The sequence below is a fragment of the Phaethon aethereus genome, assembly GCF_964289735.1.
Source record: "Phaethon aethereus genome assembly, chromosome: 3".
Taxonomy (NCBI): Eukaryota; Metazoa; Chordata; class Aves; order Phaethontiformes; family Phaethontidae; genus Phaethon; species Phaethon aethereus.
This window is the reverse complement of record NC_138576.1, coordinates 83,072,213-83,094,446: the sequence shown is the minus strand read 5'-3', so window position 1 is coordinate 83,094,446 and position 22,234 is coordinate 83,072,213. Positions and strand designations below refer to the sequence as shown.

The 22,234-nt window shown below is 42.4% G+C and overlaps 1 protein-coding gene across 2 annotated transcripts; it reads right to left on the bottom strand.

The window, feature by feature from the left end:
* Nucleotides 1-4,558: 4,558 nt before the first annotated feature.
* TAF5L (TATA-box binding protein associated factor 5 like) lies at nucleotides 4,559-21,863 on the bottom strand (the record flags this gene model as incomplete). Of its 2 annotated transcripts, none has more annotated exons than XM_081997895.1 (4): nucleotides 4,559-5,899; nucleotides 13,149-13,873; nucleotides 16,635-16,739; nucleotides 21,722-21,863. In XM_081997895.1, the coding sequence occupies 4 exons, from the start codon at nucleotides 21,861-21,863 to the stop codon at nucleotides 5,102-5,104; spliced, it is 1,770 nt and encodes a 589-aa protein (XP_081854021.1). In that variant the 3' UTR covers nucleotides 4,559-5,101. The 2 variants fall into 2 exon arrangements, with proteins under 2 accessions (XP_081854021.1, XP_081854022.1); XM_081997896.1 differs by having other exon boundaries at nucleotides 4,559-5,896.
* Nucleotides 21,864-22,234: the final 371 nt, after the last annotated feature.

The window sequence follows — 22,234 nt, the reverse complement described above, 5'->3', positions numbered from 1 at the left end:
CTTGTGTTAAACAATTTTAAGACACAGGAAGGGGAAAAAAAAGCAAAACCAAAAAATCCTGAAGGAAACACCAAAACCAAACATGCTTGATTCAGGAAATATTTACAAGCAACTTAAGAGCATAGGAAGGCAGCTTTCAACAAGCTGCCTGACCAGCCCTGCTATCCTACCAAAGCTGCGGGAGTTGGTGGTGTTGCGCCATGTGTAGCAGTGTTGAACAGAAGCATCACTACTGGGCGGGGGGGGGAAGTGATAGCTAAGAAGCAGAAGTGGACACCATCACGGTCCTAGTCCCTAACACTCATAGCTTCTGCACCACCTCCCATCCCATTCTTCAGAGCTTCATCTTCGATGGTGAGGTAGAGGGACTCAGACAGACTTTCTTCCTCCTGTTCTCAGGCAGTGTCAGAGGAGCACCATCCATGAGCTGATACGCTTGTACAATGCTAAACACCATCAAGTCCTATTCTTGGCTGATCTCCTGGCTGTATATTGTAAAATATTTTGCTATCAGGCTTGTCATAAGCAGAAGATCTGACTTCACTGAAGATCACAAACTTACGCAAAGAGAAGACAATTTTATCCTAGAGAGAACTGCAAAGATTTGGACTAGGTAGGAAAGCAGGGCTACCAATAAAGCAAGCGCAGCTCTGAAGTCTTCATCCTTGTCTACCCCTCCTCTTAATACAGCCGATCCCTTCTCCTATTTGAAAAGAGGATGCATTTTTAGTTACAAAGTAACACATATGATATCAAGTTATAGAAATAGCTTCCACAGCTGCCCAGTTCAAGAATTTCACCGTGCCAAGAGAACATTTCTGCAGGATGACAAACAGGGTGGATAATGCCTTGTCTTAAACTGGGCACTTAGAATATACCACCTTCTCTGTATAACTGCTGCTCAGTGCTGTTGTGTAGCAGTGTCCAGGAAACAGAAAGCCAGATGCATGTTTAAAATTGTTAAAAAAAGATCACCAGTCCGGAGACAAATTTTACCAGTATTTTGTACTTGAAATACACTGAGCATGGTGAGCATTGTTGAGTTATTTCAGTCCGTTTGGGCTCCTGTCCAGCACTTTAAAAAAAACTCCATAGCTAACGTGCAGCATAACAGAACAGTCTTTGGCGAGGGACATCCAGGCAGTTAATTTAACTGTCACATCGGTGTCTTGTAATGGTACAGTTTTAGAGCCTGGCTCACCATGAGCAACTAGACACCAGTCAGAAGGAAGGCCATTTCAGGACTTTGTTGAAGAAGCCACTGAGCCTGGAGGACTAAACAGTCAGCCACAGTTGAAACAAGGTCAACAAAATGGCCTGAAGTCCTTTTTATTTTTCTTGGCAAACCTGAAGGACCTGTTAATGGAAATATCATTTCTGTAAAATACTTTTAGACTTAAGACACTTGTAAGCGACAGCTTTTTCACAAAGGAACCAGACTGAGGAGGAATAGGATGAACTTCACCGCTCGGGAAGTTACAAGGTTTAGACTGAACAGCGTGGCAGCACGCTGCTCAGGAGATGCCAGTGTTAAAAGTGGGAAGGGCAGCTTTAACACAGACCTGTGAATGGGCATAGCAGTTTGTTTATTTGAGCAAATACCCTTTCCTTTCATCAGTATTCAGTGACTGAGTACGGACTTGTACCTCAGCTTTGTCTGTATTTCCTGTGGCCTGGACTACCTGACACCTTTCGAAAGGGTGTTTTGCTGTTCATGGCCTTTATCAATTCAAGAGGTTAGGGAACAGAGCGAAACTATCAGATAACAGATGTCAAAACCAAGGAAATACTTCCCCCCCTCATAAAATCAAGGTGTAGAACTTCTTGCTGCAGCAAACTGTGGATGCTACAACTATACAGCTGATTAATAAAAGTGATAAGACAAAATCAATGGAAACTAAATCCATCAGCAGCTATTGCAGATACATAGCCTGCAGCTCTGGAAAACCCCACCAAAACCAACGAACAGTAACTGTCCAAAGATAGGCGTGTGTAAACCATGGCAGGATCGCTGTCTATATGCTCTCTCCGAGCATCTCCCGTTAGCCGCTGCCTGACACCATGCAGTGACTGATGCACTGTGCATCGTCCAGGAGGTGCATGAAGTGAGCAGAACTTTGCAGGGGAAGGAGTACCCAGTCACGTCCGAGAACTGTGTTACACACAGACTCACAAGCAGCAACAGTCCCTGCTATGACACTTATTGAGTGTTTAACTATGGCAACTGGAATGCTTTTGCGTTTTTTTATGATATATATTTAAAATAGAAAAAGGAAGGGATCTGTGCAAATGCAGACTTATTTCTGAAATATACAGTTAATAGAGATTACTGTCCAAATTTTGCTAGACTTAATGATATTCCTTCCTCCCACTCATACTTTTGTCCCACTTCTCCCTTGAAATTCAGCCTGTCAATCAACTGCAGACATTTCTTGTAGTCTAGATTATTTCCTGGCTTCCTGCCTTCAAACATTTACATTCCATGAGCACCAAAAACTGTCCACACAATACATAAAAGTGTATAGGTTTGAAGTGCATCATAAGTGACATTATTTTTCCAACACTTCAGAAATCACTTTTACATCTTTTAGCCTATGTACTTATAGTAGGATTTGCTTCCCAAGTCTCTTTACTCTTGTCACTTTTGTATGCAAAATACTTCAGAATAACCCAACTAATAAAAAGAAACTTAGTTCTCTGGCCATCTCACCTTTATTTTTTTCCCTCTTTTGGTTGCTGTTTTCTGTACTTCAGGACTTAAAGTCCAGCTGCTCTAAATCTAAACACTGCTCAGGACATATGGAATAAATAGCAAAATGAGTTCCAGTGAACACTGCTGAGCCATATCCTTTTTAGGTATTCACACAGGCATTCAGCCAAGCACTTTGGTACTTTGCTATGATACAAGAGCAGTCATTTCACAATTAAATATTTGGTTTAGAATCTACAGAATGGAGCAAAACCACTCAAAACAACCATAGAGATTACTGCAGGTTGAAGAACACAATGCATTTAGTCTGGTGAGCAGTATTGGCTCAACAGATCTGAAGGAGAAAGTCTCCCAAGAGACCTGCATAGCACAAAGTATCAGCAATAACAACCATCTCCCATACTGTTGGGTTTTTTTGTTTGGTTGTTGTTGTTTTCTTTTTCTTTTCCAAAATGCCTGATCCTGGTCTGGGATTGTTGAGCTGCTTCACACTTTTGATAGCCAGCTGAAAGAAGATTAGGAGTGCCATTCAGCTCCAATCGTACAGAGGGGTTTTTGGTAGTCACAGAGCTGAGCCACAGCACACACTGTTACTAACCTCAAAAAGGCCAAACACTTTTCTGAGAAAAGGTTTTGGTCGTTTACCAACCTAAGTAGGAAAAAAAAAACCCCACTAAGGCAATTATGAGCTGTTGTCTAAACTCTTCAATTGTGTGGATGTTCTCAAGAGAATTCTCTCATGCAAATCCAGAAAGTCTGAGGGAAGCTGAAGGGAATTATCACTAAATACCGATAGCCTGTCTAGAAGACATTAGGATTGTGCTTTTGCTTGAAATGGGCATTTTAGAACGTCAAACCACAGGGTAAATACCATGCAATGCTACAGAACAAGATCTTTTGGTGCACAGTGCCAACCTCAAGGGGTACCTAGATCCTCCACGTGCATTTCAGCTGACCAACAAAGCTGTGTCAATACCCTACTCCATGACCTGCTAGGTCAGCTCTGTGGAAAGCAAGTAGGGGGATACCAAAACAGCACACACCAAGTGAAGTGAGACCACCAGATTCAGCCTCCAAGAGCCAAGCAGGCTCTGGCTCAAGCAGTGCAGGAGAAGCATGCTCCTGCTCTCTCCTTCCCATGAAAGTCTGAGCAAGTTTCCCAGAAAGGGACCAAACCATTTTTATTTTTATTTTTTAAACTAAATGCTTTTAATAGAAAACAAAATACAAAATAACTCTTTCCAGAAAGCAGAAATATTTAATCTCTCCAAATGACAAACTAGAACGTGCTTTTTCTGCAGATCCTTGTTGTAAATGCTGATGATTTATGTCACAAAGTGTTCATGAAACTGATATTGCAACATTTTGAGAAAAATCCAACACTGGCAGAGCTGCCTCTGTGTACACACAATAATTTAGTAATACTATTTTCTCCCATGTCACTTTGTGTGTGTCTCTCTCCCCGTCCCCCTCTCCCTAGACTGCCAACTTCCATTTACGGAAATATTTCTGTGAGGTGCAGTGGTGGATTGACATGCCCGTTTCCATTAGGAGTCCAAACTTAGCCACCTCAGTTCTATACTGCCCTCCCTCCAGACAAGGCAAGTTGTTTATTACCCTTAAAGCCACTGCTCTACCCTCACTGTCCTCCCATCCTCAAAACACAGTGCAACCAGATTCAGAAAGATTCCTAATTAATGGAACATAAATACAAAATATCACAGCTAGTACCAGGAACCAAGCCCAAACAACAATGCAGAGATCGGCCCCAACTGAGGTCAGATTTCCATCCCCTTACTAAAAAGAAAGATGGTATTTTCTACTTAGCTAGTCCAAAATATTCCGGAAGTGCTGTAGGGAGCTGTCATATTTAGGACTACTATCCCTGTAGAAAATACGTAACGTTCTTTTAATATAAGGGTCTTAAAATGCTGGTCCTCTGCAATACCAGGAAAACAAAAGCAAAACAAAACAAAAAACACTGGGCCAGTAGTTCTCCACACACTCAAGCCTCAGTTAACAGTAGGTATGATGTGCCCATCATTCAATGCAGGATATTTAAGTGCAGGTCAGCAGCTTATCTGTTTGGCAGTTTCACTTGTTTGGACCAGGCTTTTGGTTTCCCCAAGCTACTGGATTTCCTCCCCTTTTCCCCATCCCTACAAATACAAGATTATAATGTTTACATATTTTCATCTCCTCTCCTTTTTTCCTTATTCCATTCAATAGCACAGGCCTTTTTGTGGGCAAGACATTTTAAAGCATTTGCATCACTCTGAACATGCCTTTCAAGGGGGCAGAGGAAGAAAAGTGTTTCACAGTCAGTAATCTCAGCTTGCAATGGACTCTGGCATTCAATACACCCACCCACTTCCCTAAGAAAAAAAAAAATTAATGTTCCTGATTTTCTTGTGCAATTCCAGTCACTAGAAGAAGATTACAGGCCATAAACTGTACGCTCAGTACATTATTCATTTGTCCGGTATATACACCAACCAGTTCACTGGAAGACCCATCTGCAGGGGCGTTGCAGTAAGTGTTCCGAATGTCCCAGACCCGGACTGAATTGTCCATCGACGCCGAAGCAATTAAACTACTGTCGGGGCTAAAAGTAAGGCTGGTTATATTGTCTGTGTGCCCCCTCAGTTCTTTGTAAAGAGTTCCTGATGCCAAGTCCCACAGCTTTAGCCGCTGGTCTTCACCTGCTGATGCCAGGTACTTACCATTGGGAGAAAACGCAAGCGCTAGCACGGGGCCACGGTGCCCAGTGAAAAGACGCACCGAGTTGCCTTGCTGAGTGCTCCATAAGCGCACAGTTTTGTCCGTGGAGCCTGTCGCTAAGTAGTTGGAATTGGGGTGGAACTTGACACAGTCTACGTCCGCCAAATGGCCTGCGTATATTCGCAGCGGGTACGTCCGATCAAATGACCAGAGCCTTGCAGTGCGATCGTGGGAACCACTGGCAAAGTACAGGCTGCAGGGGCTAATATCCAAATCCCAGACAGGATAGGCATGTCCTTGGTACAACACAGTGTTTGTAAAACTTCTGAGGTCCCAGTATCTGATGGACATGTCCTCAGAACAAGATAAGAGTCCCGAACTGTCTGAAAGGAACCGTGTGCTATACACAGGTCCACAGTGTGCTCTCAGGATCTTCATTTCTGTGCCTGCGCTGTCATCCTCTTCCTCCTGGTTGGGGAGGAGAAAAAGAAACAAGTAAGAAAAGCATGTTTATCTGTTCAACAAATACAGGAACCACCATGAGGAAAATAGGCGGGTGTTAATACTGAAGAAGTTATTTTAGACGTGGCACATTTTGTGCAACTCAGACACAAACGTTGCTAGCGCATTTGCTACATTTAAGGTAATGCTGAAAAAGATGGGGAGGCAAGACTTTACATAAAGGTTTTATCTTCATTTTGGGTAGCCTCATGCTTGCTCCAGAAAGTACCTTAACCTGGGACTGCACACAAATAAGGAAAAAAAGAAAAAAAAAAAAGGAAAAAAGAAGAGGTATTTCATGACTTTTCCACTTGCTAAAAACATGCTTATTCCCTATTCGCTCTCTACTAAACTTTTGGCTAAGATGTTGAAACAGATCTTGGCATCTGCTCTTTTGGTGTGGTCATTATTGGAAGTGAATCTCACAGTAGAGAAAAAGAAACACAGATGTCTTAAAAGACAGCAGACAGAAAGACAAAGCATATTTGACAAGCTGTCTGCTGGACATTCCTTCTTAGTCCCACACGTGAACAGAAACCCAGTAAGGAAGCAATATCTATTTCTCCATGCAAGCTCCATCCAGATGTTTTCACATCCTCACCTTTCAAGAACAGTAAATGTATGCAGCTTATTTAGGTCAAAGAATCTATTTTGGGGTAGGAGAGGATGAATAATCACAGAAAGGATGGCACTGGAAAGCTTTTTATCCTGTAATTCTCCAGTTCAAGCACCAGGGCAGATAGTCAGCAAGTGTCAGCAAGTAAAGGATTTCTTGTTTAAAGACTGTTCAGTCAGCTATGCTAAAGGAACCTCCCAATGGAGGGTAAGAGTTTCTGAAAGTCTACTCAAGTAGTATCTCTTGATGATCAAAGACTACACAATTTTCAAAAAATCTCAACTCAAGAGTGTCCTTGCCCAACAAGCATGGGTTAATGAAGGGCAGGTCCTGCTTGACCAACCTGATCTCCTTCTATGACCAGGTGACCCACCTAGTGGATGAGGTAAAGGCTGTGGCTGTTGTCTACCTGCACTTTAGTAAAGCCTTTGACACTGCCTCCCACAGCATTCTCCTGGAGAAACTGGCAGCTCGTGGCTTAGACAGGTGAACTCGTCACTGGGTAAAAAACTGGCTGGACAGCTGAGCTCAGAGAGTTGTGGTGAATGGAGTTGGTGGCCAGTCAAAAGTGGCGTTCACCAGGGCTCAGTACTGGAGTTGGACTTGTTTTAATATCTTAATGATCTGAATGAGGGGATCAAGTGCTCCCTCAGTAAGTTTGCAGATGACATGACAAATTGGGTGGGAGCGTTGATCTGCTTGAGGGTAGGAAGGTTCTGCAGAGGGATCTGGACAGGCTGGATCGATGGCTTAGGTCAACTGTATAAGGTTTAACAAGGCCAATGCCAGGTCCTGCACTTGGGTCACAACAACCCCATGCAACACTGCAGGCTTGGGGAAGAGTAGCTGGAGAGCTGCCCAGCGGAAAGGGACCTGGGGGTGCTGGTTGACAGCCGGCTGAACATGAGCCGGCAGTGTGCCCAGGTGGCCAAGAAGGCCAACAGCGTCCTGGCCTGTATCAGAAATAGTGTGTCCAGCAGGACTAGGGAAGTGATCGTTCCCCTGTACTCGGCACTGGTGAGGCCGCACCTTGAATCCCGTGTTCAGTTTTGGGCCTCTCACTACAAGAAGGACATTGAGTTGCTAGAGCATGTCCAGAGAAGGGCAGCGAAGCTGGTGAGGGGTCTGGAGCACAAGTCTTATGAAGAGCGGCTGAGGGAACTGGGGTTGTTTAATCTGGAGAAGAGGAGGCTGAGGGGAGACCTCATCGCTCTCTACAACTACCTGAAAAGGGGTTGTGGTGAGGTGGGTGTTGGTCTCTTCTCCCAAGTAACTGGTGATAGGACGAGAGGAAACAGCCTCAAGTTGTATGAGGGGAGGTTTAGATGGGATATTAGGAAAAATTTCTTTACTGAAAGAGTGGTCAGGCCTTGGAACAGGCTGCCCAGAGAGGTGGTGGAGTCACCATCACTGGAAGTGTTCAAAAAACATGTGGATGTGGCACTTCGGGATGTAGTTTAGGGGGCATGGTGGTGTTGGGTTGATGGTTGGACTTGATGATCTTACAGGTCCTTTCCAACCTTAATGATTCTGTGATTCTATGATTCGAAGAACAAGCTGGGGTCTCACTGACAGAGGGTGAGATAATCATGGCTTGGAAATGTCGCAGCTTGAGACCACCGTTCTTCAGGGCTGTCAGGCAGACATTTTTCCTCAGTACTCAATCGGTAACACTCATCCATGGACAATCTCTGCACATCAAATTCAACACAATGCCTTTTTATTTGTGAGCAGTCCCTTTAACTTTTATCATCACCAACCAGCCTGTTTCCTGCCTGAGGAGCACTTCCTGCCCCGAGAGGAAACCCAATTCCCCAGGGCTGTCGGACTGCTGACAACCAGCAGAAGTCAGTATGTCGTGAGCAGCTCTCTTGGCTGACACGACACCTCCCATCCCTCTGACCTCAGGACCCACAGTTTTGCTTCAGACTTAGCGATAGTCCTGAAAGCCCTTCTCATCCAGTGGTTTCAAATCTCACGTCAAAAGTAAGCCAACTTTGACTTAGCTAGGTCGCCGCCTTTCTCCATCTCAGCTGCGTGTTTAGTGGTAGGCAGCAAGCTGTGTTTAGCTGCTAATTCTTTTCAGAGTAGTCAGTGCCCATGGGAGTTTTATGATGTGGCTGGGAGCCAACTTCATCTCTACTATGGAGGTGAGGCAGAGAGAAATTGCAGGCTCTAGCACGCAAAACCCCATTCTTATTCAAATTGCTTTTTCTATCTCAGATAGAACACTGCTTCCTGGAATCCACAGCATCTCTAGGCTATGGTACCACATTAAAGGAGAGAGGCTGATACCTGCAGCGTTTTATACTACTTAATTATGACCATAAGATCCCTGACAAGTTACCAGTGGAAGCTCATTCAAGATACCTATATTGTGCTATAGTTTCTGTAAATTCTGCAAGTCCAGGTACTTAATTTTATGCCTTCAAATTCATACAGGGCTACTTGGGCTGCCTGCAAGCACATACTCTTTCTCTCTTACAAGCACCTGCTCTTCTTTTCTTGTATTACAGTAGCAGCTTATTTGACAATGCCTTCTGCAGCATTCAAAACCACACTCCTATACAGTCACAAGTAGCAAATCTTATCTTTGACTTCTGTTTGACACCCACTTAGCATAACAACTGCACACTGCTCACCAAAACCAGTATACCTGTAATGCTTTTGAGTCACTAAATTTTCTGTTTCCTCCCTATCCGAGTTAGTCTGCTGACCAGATTAACAAAGCAGCTGGAAGTGCAGCCACTAAATTACTGCCTTGCAGAACCACGCTTCATTTCTTTGTCAGATCAAGCACATTCTTCCTTGCATCCCAAATCTACTGTCATGTAGGTGAACATTTACAGCAGCTATAGAAAGGCTGCAACCTGTGTTATACACCAGCAGGGAGGCAGGGAATCCCTCTTCATAATATTTTTTCAGGATTCCAATTTCACATACTGAATATGTTTCCTGGATATAACATATGACTGGGCACTACCCAGGTATCCATTATCTCCTTCAGAAGTGGTTGCTGCTGCAGGTTAGCATGAATGATTTGCATTTCCTTGGAACGGACAAGAAATTAAGTTATGTAAGCTTGTTTTACATCAATAACCTACACACATACACTAAAAATACTTTTTATTATTCGTACTATTCATTTTGAAAAGGAGAACTATCAATACAGATTTTAAGTAACAGCACTGGAAAACCTACCAACACTACTAAAATGAGCTAAAAAAAAAAAATGTACTCTTCAACAGTTAACAGGAAATCTTCCTAAGCAAGTACAAGACTCCCAAAATTATATTATCAAAAAACTGAAAAGAACAAAAATGTTGGCATGTTTTGTTACATAGGACACCTTCTAAATGATGCACCTATGAACAGACTGCCCAACTCCTCAGTTATTACTTAAATCAGTAACAGATTTTACACGACAGTCATCTGGACCCAGAAAAATTTACTGCCAATACATTTAAACTTGTGAGCAGCAAACATCATGTAGCTGACAAAAATTATCTTGATCTTCCACCGAGAATAAGCCTCAAGGGAATGAGTGAGCCTCAAAAAGCAACAATGATAACCTCAGAAAAAACAGAACAAAAATATCTCACCCTGAATCGCCCCCCCCTTTTTTTTTTCCAACTAGTAACAGGTCTCCCTGGGTGTCCTCATCTCTCTCATCCTGCAATGCTCTTAAGACATCAAAAGGGAAGATCTCTCTCCCTGCCTACAGTAGGGATCTCCTAGCAGGTAAAGATGAGGGAGTAGATACCATGGCTTTCTTTGCAGGACATTTCTAACTGCTCCTTCCAAAATTCCCTCCCATCTGCCATCCACCAAGGTGTCACCATCATCCCTGCTCACTACCACTTGAAGGACCACTGCCACTTAAAAGCCGAATTTTAGAAGCAGGGATGAATGGGGTCAAGTTTTAGTTTTCATAGAATTTAAAGGCTGCCACTCTCGTGGCTTAGAACAGAGGGTATTATTTTCTGTTGTTGATTTATGTAGTACCAGTGATGAGCATGGCAAAATTGCAGAGACTAACAAGATGTCCATTTGCACAGCTACAAAACTGCATTTTTACACTGGACCTTAGGAGAGACTATAAAGAGACATTTGTGAGATGCTACTATAAAGAAAATGGAATTACTTTATTTCAAAATAGTAAGCCTCTCCTATTTCCAAGAAGCAAGACAACACTGGTGAAGTGCACTGGGGCATCACACAGAGCAAAATTCACTAAAACTACACCTAGTAGATGACTTTGACCTTACTGACACAAAGGCTTTACATGGACTACAAAAAAGACATAGTTCTGTAACACTTCTGCCAAGCCTCAAACTCATTTGTGTATATACACACACACAAAAAAGAGTTAATAAACGCAACAGTGTAGTTTTAGTGCCACCCTGAACAAGATCCACTGAAACTAGCACAGTTTTAGACTTCTATATCTTCATAAACAGAAGGACCTATTTGCTTGCAGCAAATCAGAAACCAATCTGAAGATTAAGTCAGGCACTACTATTTAAATACAGTATCCAAAGCTAATTACACAATACAAAAATCAACCAAAACAAACAAAATGTAGAAACCTTACAAAACCCAGCCAAGAATAACATCCTCACAAGTTCATCTATAGAACTCAGTGAAGTAATGTCAAAGCACATTCAGAATCTTTGTTCTTTGTCAAAGTTTTCATCAGATTTATCGCTGTGAATTGTTGCTGATCATACTGCAGTGACAGTCTAAAACACAGCCCCTGTTCACAATGAGCTGCATTACTGGTGACTGCAGCCTGGTCAGGGTGGTCTTGTTTGGTCTGTCTTAGTATCTGTGGCTTCTACTCCCATGACACCCAAGCAGGTGCTGGTCTGTTCCCACTCATGAATGTCTGTGTATTTTCACTTAGGGCTCCCAGACACTGGAATTTATTTTCTTTGTAGTCAATAGGCTTTAAGTTACATGTGGGACATGTAACCAGCAGTGTACTCAGGTTGTATCCCCCCTTAGCTTCGAACACACGGTCAGGTCACTATTTTTTTTGTCAGTGATGAAGTTATTCAGGCCAATGACGACTTTTATCTGTGCTGGTCTTTGACCAGTTTTTGGTTTTAGACCTGTGCATAAATATGTAGGATAGACAAAATATTAAATAGCCAATAAGAGGCATTTGTACTCAAGCTTCCACAGCAATTTCATAATACACGTACGATATATGAGTATGCACCTACGTGCCCCAAAAAAAAAAAAAAAAAATCTAATCCACACTCCTGATAACCTCGCAATATCTCACTTTTCTATAGTCTGGAGCCAAAGGAGGTGACTTGTTGATTAGCAGAGAAATTCTCCTCTGTCACAGGTTATTGACATTTAGTTTCCATGACAGGCAATACACACAGCCATGTGTCCTATGAACTCTTGCAGCTTGTAATGAAAACAAGTCCATAGCTCCATCTTGACCCACTTACCTGCTCACTCTGCAGAAAGGGTTAACCTGGGAAGCAGTAAGCATGCCACTGTGCTATCTCACCTGGATGCCTGCCTCTAGTTGTCAAGCTGACTAACAAAGCAATCCCTAACCATAGATCCCTGCATACAGCAAGCTTTCTGCACTCTTCCAAAATAAACAGAACCCTGCCACTAGGTATTTTTCGTAAGAAAAAACAGTATAAAAAAGGATGTTTCTCCTGCTAAATGCTCAACAGAAGAACAAATGAGGCTTTTTCTTTTTTTTCCCTCCTTCAAGAGGGGAGTGATTAAACAAAGGAAGAGTCACAAATTCTGATCTCTAACCAGATATAAGATGCTACGTGGGCAGCTGTGGTGAGAGGGGAGGAAGGGTGTGACTAGAAGGCAAAAAAAAGAGTGAACTAGAAGATGCTATCTAGCCTGGCATGTGAAGGCACACACATCCCTGTCCTTGTCTCCAGCACTCCAGAGTGGGAAGCCTCTGAAGTTTATACACTTCAGATTACTTAACAGAGACATTTTGCGTAATTTTTCCATGCTAAATCTTCATTTCTGGTTAAGGCGATTCCTTAAATACAGTTTTGCACTTAGGCATCCCTCCTCCTTCCTTGAAGCCTCAGCCCAGCCTCCTTTGGCTCTTTCCTTACTTTGCCTACACGTTCCTCTTCCTGCATCTCTTTCCTTCTCTCTACCCTTCTGACTGGTTGTTCTGAGCCGCTTTCCTTCTAGTTTTCATTCACCACAGTGTGTTTTTACTGCTCACATCTCCGTGTTTCATCTTCCCATCCATAAGAAGGCTCCATGCTCCTCAGGGAAGGGAGCCTTCTTTAATCACCTGTCCTTACTGGGCTGCCTGTGTACTGTCATCTGTTCAAGGACAGCTGGAGGAGGGAGATCAGCACCTAGGACTAACAAACTATGACGTGAGCACAAACTCATTGCACCTCAGTGCAGTTTTTACAACCACTGCAGGAAAGAACAAGGACAAGAGTAGGCTATAAAATTTGTGCAGCAAGGCAGACAGGTTGTTGAACAGCCTCACAGTCCCCTGAGAGCTTACTAGATACTCCACAATACATGCCCAAAATACCACAGCAGAAAGGGTATGAGGGGGGAAAAAAGGGGTATCCAGACCTCCTCATCCAGGATGTCACAAGCCAGGCGGATGCGGGACACATCAACAAGGTGGGGCTCAGATTTTAACTTCCTGGAACGCAGGCTCCACAGCTTCACACACGAATTATCGAACCCTGCAGCAAGCAGCTTGCTATTTGGTGAAATCTCTGCAGTGTTCAGCAACTGCTCTGTGTTATAGAAGGCATAGAAACAGATGGTCGTTAAGGAAGGGGGCCCGTCCTTGACACGTTTAATGCTGTCCTGCAGTAAATCCAACGCCGCCTCGTTTTGCAGAATGGAAGTCGGCACCTCGCTGGGTTCTAGGCCATTGCTCTCGTTGCGTGAGGAGCTCCCACCAGCGTAGAGCTGGTAGTCAGTCCTCTTGGCGGGCTGCACATCCAGGTGAATGTGCAAGGTCAGGACTTTGCACAGGGCGTTGTTGTTGTCACTTTGGAGGTAGCGAAGAAGGTAGTTGTAGCTGTCCTCTTGAAGGCGGATGACATACTTGTTGTCCAGAAAAGCCCGGAGCTTCAAGTTGGACAGGATATCTTGAATAGTCATGGTAGTTTGCAACTGCTCAATGATATCCTTCTGGCTGGCATTCTGCAAAAACATGCCATGGAAGCGGCTGTAAAAACTGTCTACTGTGCTTTTTAGGCCATTCTGGACCATGTTCAGATGGAGGTAGACGAAGAGGGGATACAGAAGAGGCATCACTTCATGGCTGTGCTGAGAATCCGAATCTACGTAAAAAACAGCAACAAACCTTGAATGGTTTCTTAATTCGCTTTCTACTGGGAATAAAACAGAGCAAGGACAATTACTGCGAAAAGCCTTGACAGTGGCAGAGAGCAAGCAAGAGGAGACTTTTGCTGGCGCATTGAAGTGGCCCTCTTCTGTCACCTAAAGGGGATACACAGTACCTATTACAGATCCAAAGAGAGATTTTCAAGTCAGTGAGGTGTGTTGCCAGAACAAAATGCAGAGATTTCAAAACACTTCTTAGCTATTAAAATACCACCTGAAACTACACGACAGCTGAATTTTTCCCCTATGTATTTAAAAAGAAAAACTATGCCCTCTGTTTATTTCAATAAATGGACTTTAAAATGTACTCATATTTAAAATAGTATTTAACTTAAGTCAAAATTATTTACCTAGCTTGCACAGGCCTGAACTTTGGTGGCTTTTTTTCCTCTCAGCTGCAGTGAAACGTGCATGTGGTGCTTGGGATGGAACTCATTTGCCTCCAGGGGAAAGGAAGCTACAGTGTCCAAAATGTTTGGCTGTGCCTGCTCATGTGCATGCTTTCCCTCTCTATGCCAAGGCAAATCCTAGCAGTAACTCCTAGTACCCGGTGTAACTAACTCCCGATTCAGCTGTGCTCTCCCTTGCAGAGACTAATCTGTGCAACAGCTCCACCCCTCCTTCACCAGCTTCTTGGGGCTGTTTCCCTCCCAAGTTCGGCTGGCTGCCGGGAGCCGTGAGGAGTGGAGCACTGCCATACAACACCATGGCAGTATACAAGGCCACAACAATGAGTTACCAGAGGCTCAAACAGTCCAAATTAGTGGAACAAAATAGGCATTGCTCATCTTCAAACAGCACTGCTTCTTTTCAACTTGTTCTTCCCTCCTGCCACTCACCAATCTGTACTCTTTTCCCCCCTTTCCATTAGGTTATTTTTCCTCTCCTGTTGAGCACCCATCCAGACTTTCTCCAGAGCATACTGTGCCTCTCTTCCATTTCTGTATCAGTAACTACAGAGCGTGTGTGTGGTATGCAGTGCATACGTACGTATTTGCATACTTCGGCATTGTTCTCCTTTCCGTACCACTGAAACTGGGCGAAAGCCAGCGAAACAAGTGGTCTGTATGTTATAAAAGCACTAACGAGCTAGCAATTGCAAGTGCTCTAGTCCAGAAATACAAGGGGAAGGACCTGACACTGCAGTGGGTGAAGATAGGGAAGAGATGGGAAGTCAGCAAAGATAGGAACGAAGAAAACGTTCCCCATAAACATATGAAGAGAGGTTATGGGAGCTGGGTTTCTCTAGCCTGTAGAAGATTAAGGGGGTATCTAACTGTTGCCTTCAGTACCTGGATGGACATTACCAGGGAAAAGAAGCCAGCCTCTTCTCAGAGGTGCTCAGTGAAAGGACAACACGCAAGCTGCTGCAAGGGAAATTCTCACCAAATCACTCAGCCCAGCAGCTGGGACCCAGAGGTGTAGGTAGTGCAATCTCCACACTTCCTGATTTTCAAAACCTGGCTGGACAAGGACCTGAGCAACCTGATCAAACTCTGACCTTTCCCTGCTTTAAGCAGCAGGTTGAACTAGAGACCTCTGGTGTACTTCCTTTAGGAATTTAATCAGTGGCCCTAGTCCCCTGCCCACTCAGTGCCCCTGGAGGCAGGCATCACAGAAATGGGAAGTGCCCTGCTGTGCCTTGTGGAGGCTGGCAAGCTACACACACAAACTGTTTCTGTTTCTGCAAGGGAGTAAGAAATCAAAACTGAGCAAGAGGGATAAAAAATATGCCAACAGTCGACATTAACACCAAACCCATGCCTAGCCCAAGCGATATTTAAGCCACTGAACAGAGCAGTCATACTTCTCAAAAATCTATTAAAACCATACGGATTTACCCTCAATACTAAAGTGCAGTGGCATTGAACAGCTCTAGATGGCAAGTCTGTATTTTCTGCCTCTGCCTGCCTCTCTCCCTTTCCCTTCAGTAAATATCAGGAATATTAATCCTAGCGTTACGCACACTGGGATCAAATGCCTATGCTGGACAAATGTGGATGTGCCCAAAGGCAGGAGGAGTGGCAACCTCACTTTCCTTGGTACTATTATCTAAAAATCTTATCTGGTTTCTTTTTCCCACATTTGGGGCTCATGGCAGAAATAAGGACATTCCCAGAAAAGCCCCCCCTGCTTTTCAAAATAAATACATAATAATAAAAAAATTACTGTCTTCTGCATCACACTACAGAATAAGAATTTTCTCCTTTCTGTCATACACCTCTAGTCTCAAAGCCAGTACAGGAAAATTTAAGGGAACAAATTCTCCCTTAAAAATCTAGACTATCATAAAAAGAAGCAAATTATGAATAAACTTAAAACCCCTAACCTAGGAGACAGCAAAGAACTACATTCATTTCTAAGTTACCTGCCTTCCACACGAGACTCTAATCTTCCTTCTTGTCCTGTGTATGTATTATGTCATCTAGATCTACACCTATGCAAAGGCCAAATGCTTGAACAATAAAGGGCAAACAGACAGCTATCTACAAAGGTCAAAGGTACTCACCACTGGAGCAACCAAAAAAAAAAAAGGAAAGGAAAAGAAAAATATTTCTAATTATAGTAACCAAAATCTCAAAACTAGAAATCAAAAGATTGTTAGAGACATGATGTTTAATATTATTAGACTGTCCTTTAGTCACTGTTATTACAAGAAATCAGCTACTTTCCTCTTCCTTGCTTCCTGATATTTACCTGTGAGAAAATTGCGTAATCGTCCAAATTGTACTTCATATTGCTGTGGCTCTGCCAGGCAGGGAGCTGCTGACACAACGTTGGCACAACCAGATTCAGATTGGACTGTGAAATGAAATAAGTAAAATTAAGTAAGGATTTAAGGATTTTTGCATGTACGTCTAGAAACAAAGCTTTTCATAAAATCCAAGGTAATGCAGCCAAGGTGACATTTCATCTTTCAAATCATCCAGGGATGACACAGTCCAAAGCATCTAAACATGGCATTAACAACCTAGACAGATAATGAATAAGAAAGTACACTGAAAGCTTAAAAAAAACCCAACCTAAAAAGCTCAGCAACTCACCTGCTCCCCCAGAACAGATTTTTTAGTTTTCACATACAACCTTAAGTTCCCAAGAAACTCAGAGTAACACCGTCACAGATCCCTTCACAGTTTTACAAAACACTCAGCAGTTTTACTACTTTGCACTCAGAAAAGATGAGGAAATGGATCTACAACCTTCTCTAAAACAAAGTTTCTTTTTCAGCAGGACCCACCACCCATCGTGGACAGAAGCTCTGCAGCGACAGTACCTCAGAGTCTTAAATTCCTTGCCCCAGTCATTATAATTTACTACAAATTATAATCATTAGCATTTACTCTCCTCCCTGAGGTGGTGGTGAGAACACACTGAATCTCTAAGCAAACACTAGTTTTTAATCAAAACACGTCCTCCTCACTGAAGATTTTAGATTAAAGAGCAGCTGGTATCTGACCATAAACCCAGATGTTATAGTCTCCTGAGATGGTACTAAACTGATTTTCAGAACCGGTATCAACTCCGGTAAAAGCGGTTCAGAACTATTTAGAAAGGGAACTGGCTTTTCTTTCTCTGGTGCCAAACCCTTGCTCTTCTGCTAAGCCCTCAAAACTTGACAGGGGACTTTGTGCAAGTTTACAGATCCCCACCAACATACCCTAAGCATATACAAATACCAGTGATTACAAACACAAGTTACAACATTTATGTTTCTAAATTTTAACTAATACGTTAATTCATCTGCTCTTCTAAGAAAAGCAGAACAGGGGAAGGAGTTTCACTGTTTTCCCTTCCTAATTTTTTTTTTCAATTCATAACTATTTTCCCCCGCACAAAACCTATTTTTATGACTCTCACTTTCAACTCCTTCAACTTCTTCCAGCCTCCCCTGCCTGCCACCGCTTTCCATCCTCTCTCTTTGCCTTTCTAGTCCTGATTGATCGCTTTTTGATCCAGCATTTGGTTCATGCACAGAGGCACAACTCTGACAGCCCTGGAAGTCTATAAACAACATCATCGAATTTTCACATGCTAAAGAGAGATAGGCCAGCCTCCAGCTCCTCTCAATGCTTCTAATTAGAAAGAGATCAGCACATGGTGTACAAGCAGGCAGTCACTATTCTCCCCTCCCTCTCTCTGGTAGGACACAGGTCTATCTTCCTGGAGTTTATGGAAATACAGGAGGTGTATTTACCGACTCTCCATGGAAAGCTGAATTCAGCTTTGGAAACAGAGGGCTGGGCTATGCTTATCATCCACTCATGGGAAAAAACCAAATACAGATTCCAGCATCAATACGCTATCTTCACTCAAATCAGTTTCGAAATAAACAAATATAACCCTGTTGAAAGGCACAGACACCCTGCGCTTTCTACAGCCTGCCTGCTTCAGAAACTCAAAGCTGGTAGGAACTCCAGGCTCGCATACTAGTATTACTTTTTTTTACAGCTAAAGTAAAAACTCTGCAATTTGGACTTGAAATTTAATATAATCAATATGATTATATGAGAAAGTAAATTGCATGCATGCACATGTAGTAACTCAAAAATGTTTAGTGACAGTTTTCAATGTCACACATACTACTCATTGTAAAAGCCAAGAAAAACAGAAATATGAGGACCTGTCTTCTATGCTGTGTCACAGGGTTACATACAAGGGTCAACTCTTCACAGAGTTCTGGTGGCCTTGTTTCAGCAGGAACAGGAATGACTTGCCACCTTGTTCATGCCATGCAAGCACAACTTGCTCTCCTTGGCTTTATGAAGTGCTCCCTCCATGCCACTTATTTAACTTTCCCTGTAAAAGCAACTTAATTCCAAAATTAAGATGTACTTCATCTTTCAGAAAGAGAAGCATCATCTTTGGCATCGTATCCTGGAGCAGTCTGAATGGGCAATCATTACACTCTAGTGTTTCGGTAGTTATGATAGAGCTTGTTCCCATCAAACAAATGCTAAATGACCCCTACATATCAGACAGTTATAACAAGTTCAAATTCTAATTCTTTTCCTCCCCAAAACTTTACACCAACCAGAACTGCAAAAAGGATCAAGAGCTCAACTGATTCCAAAACAACAGAGTAAATTTTCAGGCATATTTTTCTCCTGGTGGAAATAAAACACTGGCCATATCCTTGTAATACGTTAATAAATCTACCATAGTTTCTATTCCACCTTCCCCCGTGGTCATAAGAACATCTATTGGAAACATCTGCTCCTTGACTTCACTTCCAGTAACTGCAGCCAGATATGCGAACTGATAGCAAATTTAAAGGAACTCACCCCTATCTCAGGGGTATGGACAGTAGCCTTCTGGTCTTGCTGGCTACAAGCAGCATTGTTTCCAGCTAAATGCAGAGATACTGTAAACACTGTTTCACAGCAACTGACTGCTCTTTTACATGAGTGTGAAGATGTATAATTTTACATTATTTCAGATAGTCCGACGTGTCGATAGTATACTATGGACAATATTAGAGGAACCTGTTCCTTAAGTCACTCATTCTGTCCTCAAAGTTTTCTACATAAATACAGGACAGTCACGAGGAAGCTCTGTGCTGTATTTTACTGCATGACTGTATGCATCTAGCATAGACAGCATGCTAGATAATCTCGTTTGGGCTCCCTTTCCCATGAAAGGTTGGGCCAGATGATCTTTTGAGGTCTCTTCCAACTCAGGCTGTTCTATGATTCTGTGAAAACAGAGCTGTACAGATACAGCAAGTATATGAGGCAGTGGAAAAGAGCTGAACTGAAGAGACTCTGGAAGAAGACAGAAAGAAATGCTGAGGTAGAACTGAGAAACAAAACTATTTAAAACCAAAACCAGAGGACACTCTTCACTGTGAAAGAAATAGTCACAGAATTGAAGACAGAATTAAGCAACTCTCCCATTTATACAGGCTGGTTAATTTAAAAGTCAAACAAACGAAAGAAAAGAGCTGAATGGAAAAAGCAAAGTGAGTTTTGTTAAGGAACGAGCAAAGACACCTTCAGACAAAAAAATACTTGATTGCTTTGCCTGAAATAAAGCAGTGCAGACTTTAGAATCTGGTCAGTTTTTATTCAGCTTGCCAAACTAAGATGATTGCAGCAGAAAGTATTTTCAGCCTCTATTGTCAGAGTAAGTACAAGCTGGGTTTTTCTTTTTCGACAGTCATTCAAGGAACTGCAGCATATTCACTGACAGCTTACTACGAGCACGTTTGACAAGAAGAAGTAGTAAGCAGCTGAATACATGACAGCAGAATATTTTCAGTTCTAATGAAAACTGATGACTAAGTTCTGAATCACCAGCCACAAAACCCTTGCACTGGCAAGAGGATACAGATTAACAAGAAGAAATTTAGTAATAACATTTGGTGGAAGATTAGTAAAAAGACAAAACCCAATCACACACTCATTCACACTCTTTACTGAAACATTTTTTTTCCCTGCATAATGCCATATGCACATGCAAGGGTTTGCAATCCCATTCGTCTCTCCTACTTCAGATACTCTTGTGTCCTTCTGGTATGGATTGGTCCCAAGTTCTACTTCTATTTCAACACTGACCTTCCTACCCACCTCTCCTGTAAAATGCTCCCATCAAAAACAATTCAGTGTTTTGATTTCATTCCTTCCTCATGTCCCCCGGTATTATTTCAGGGAGTTGCAACAAACGTCTGATAGTTACTCTGAAAACAGCAAGGAAATGAGAAGTGCTAAGAAGATGTAAGTCACTTCTAATAACAAAATACTACCCAATTTCCTTCAGGCCCCTGAGAGTGTCAGCCAGGACATTTGCCCACAAGTCAGTCACTCATCTTTGGATTGTAACTATGGTAAAATACTGTAGAGGTGGAAAGAACTATTTTGGCATCCAATCTTATGTAGCTACAAGCACAGTTATACAGCAACTAATATTTTGTCAAATCAAGCTGTATCACAAGTAACTAAGGTCTCCACCACTCTTAGCCTGGGATACTGTTGCAATCTAAGCAGTTTCATTAACAGAAAACAATTCCATCCTTGCATTTTCACCACTTGCATTTCAAAGGTCAGACCTGTATTTTCTATTACTTTTACAAGTAAATTTAATCTTTATTACCACCACATTGCTCGCATCCTTTCAATATTTGTACATGCTCAAGCAGTAGCATAGTTTGTTTCAACAAAAATAATTACACTAAAGACTGTTGCAGACAGGATTTGAGAAGCAGGTAGTGTAATAGGATTCAGAAGCTTTTAAGAAAGAAGAGAAAGGGAAATACAGGGAAATACACTGTTTCATCCACTAAAGTGGTGGTTTTTTTGTTGGTTTTTTTTTTACGCCCAAGTGACAGAGCACAGCTTTCACAACTAGAAAGCTGACTAGACCAGAGAAAGAAACAGCCTGTATCACTTCCATTTCAAATGCTATAGCTCTCCTGGAGTACAAAGGTACAACAGATTTTCCCACTTCTATGTAATTCCTCATCTAGGTTCTTCTCACCTCTGTCCCAAAGCACCACTACTCACCAGACTTCATGTTCTTTAGGATACAGCATACACATTTTCCACTACCCTGACCTTGTATTTCAGCCTGCTGTTTCACTGACCATGAATCTCACCTTGTTACACTTTCACCTTCATTTTCATTCTTCAGAAGTTCATAACTCATGCCAACTTCACACTGGGAAATCTCTTTATTTCAATAAGAGAACTGTCCATACATGCACACATATTCAAGTAGTTACCAGTATACATACTCACGCTTGTCACAACTCTGCCAAGAAGCATGCATGGAAAATATGATAGGATTACCTGTGAGATTAGCTGCCATCTCTTCAGCAGTCTGACACAGCCTCAGCCCTTGTTTTAGGGGACCTTCTGAGTCCACATACTGACGGCGCTTGAGGTAGCAGGACACTGCCATCTGAATCTGTTCTGTGCGTACGCGTTTCATGACCTCAAAAGAAAAGAAAAAGATGATGAGGCTTTTGCTCTGTACGTATACGCTAAGATCAAGATACGCTATAGGTGTATTAAAACTGGTAGAAGACAAACTGCTCAGTATTTTCACTGCTGAAGTCAAACAACTTCATTACTAAAGTATGAAACAGAACCTTTAGGCATTTGCCTCTCGATACTAAGGCTTAACTAGACACTTTGAATCAGATCCCTGAACATACTTCATTCCTTAGTTCTACTAATTTCACCAAGGAATCAAAGATACTTTTGAGGATTCTGGACTAAAACCGCAGTGGTGACCTGAAGCATTTGTTTTTGTTAAGAATAACTGGGTTTTGGTTAACTATTACGTTTTTGTTAGAAATG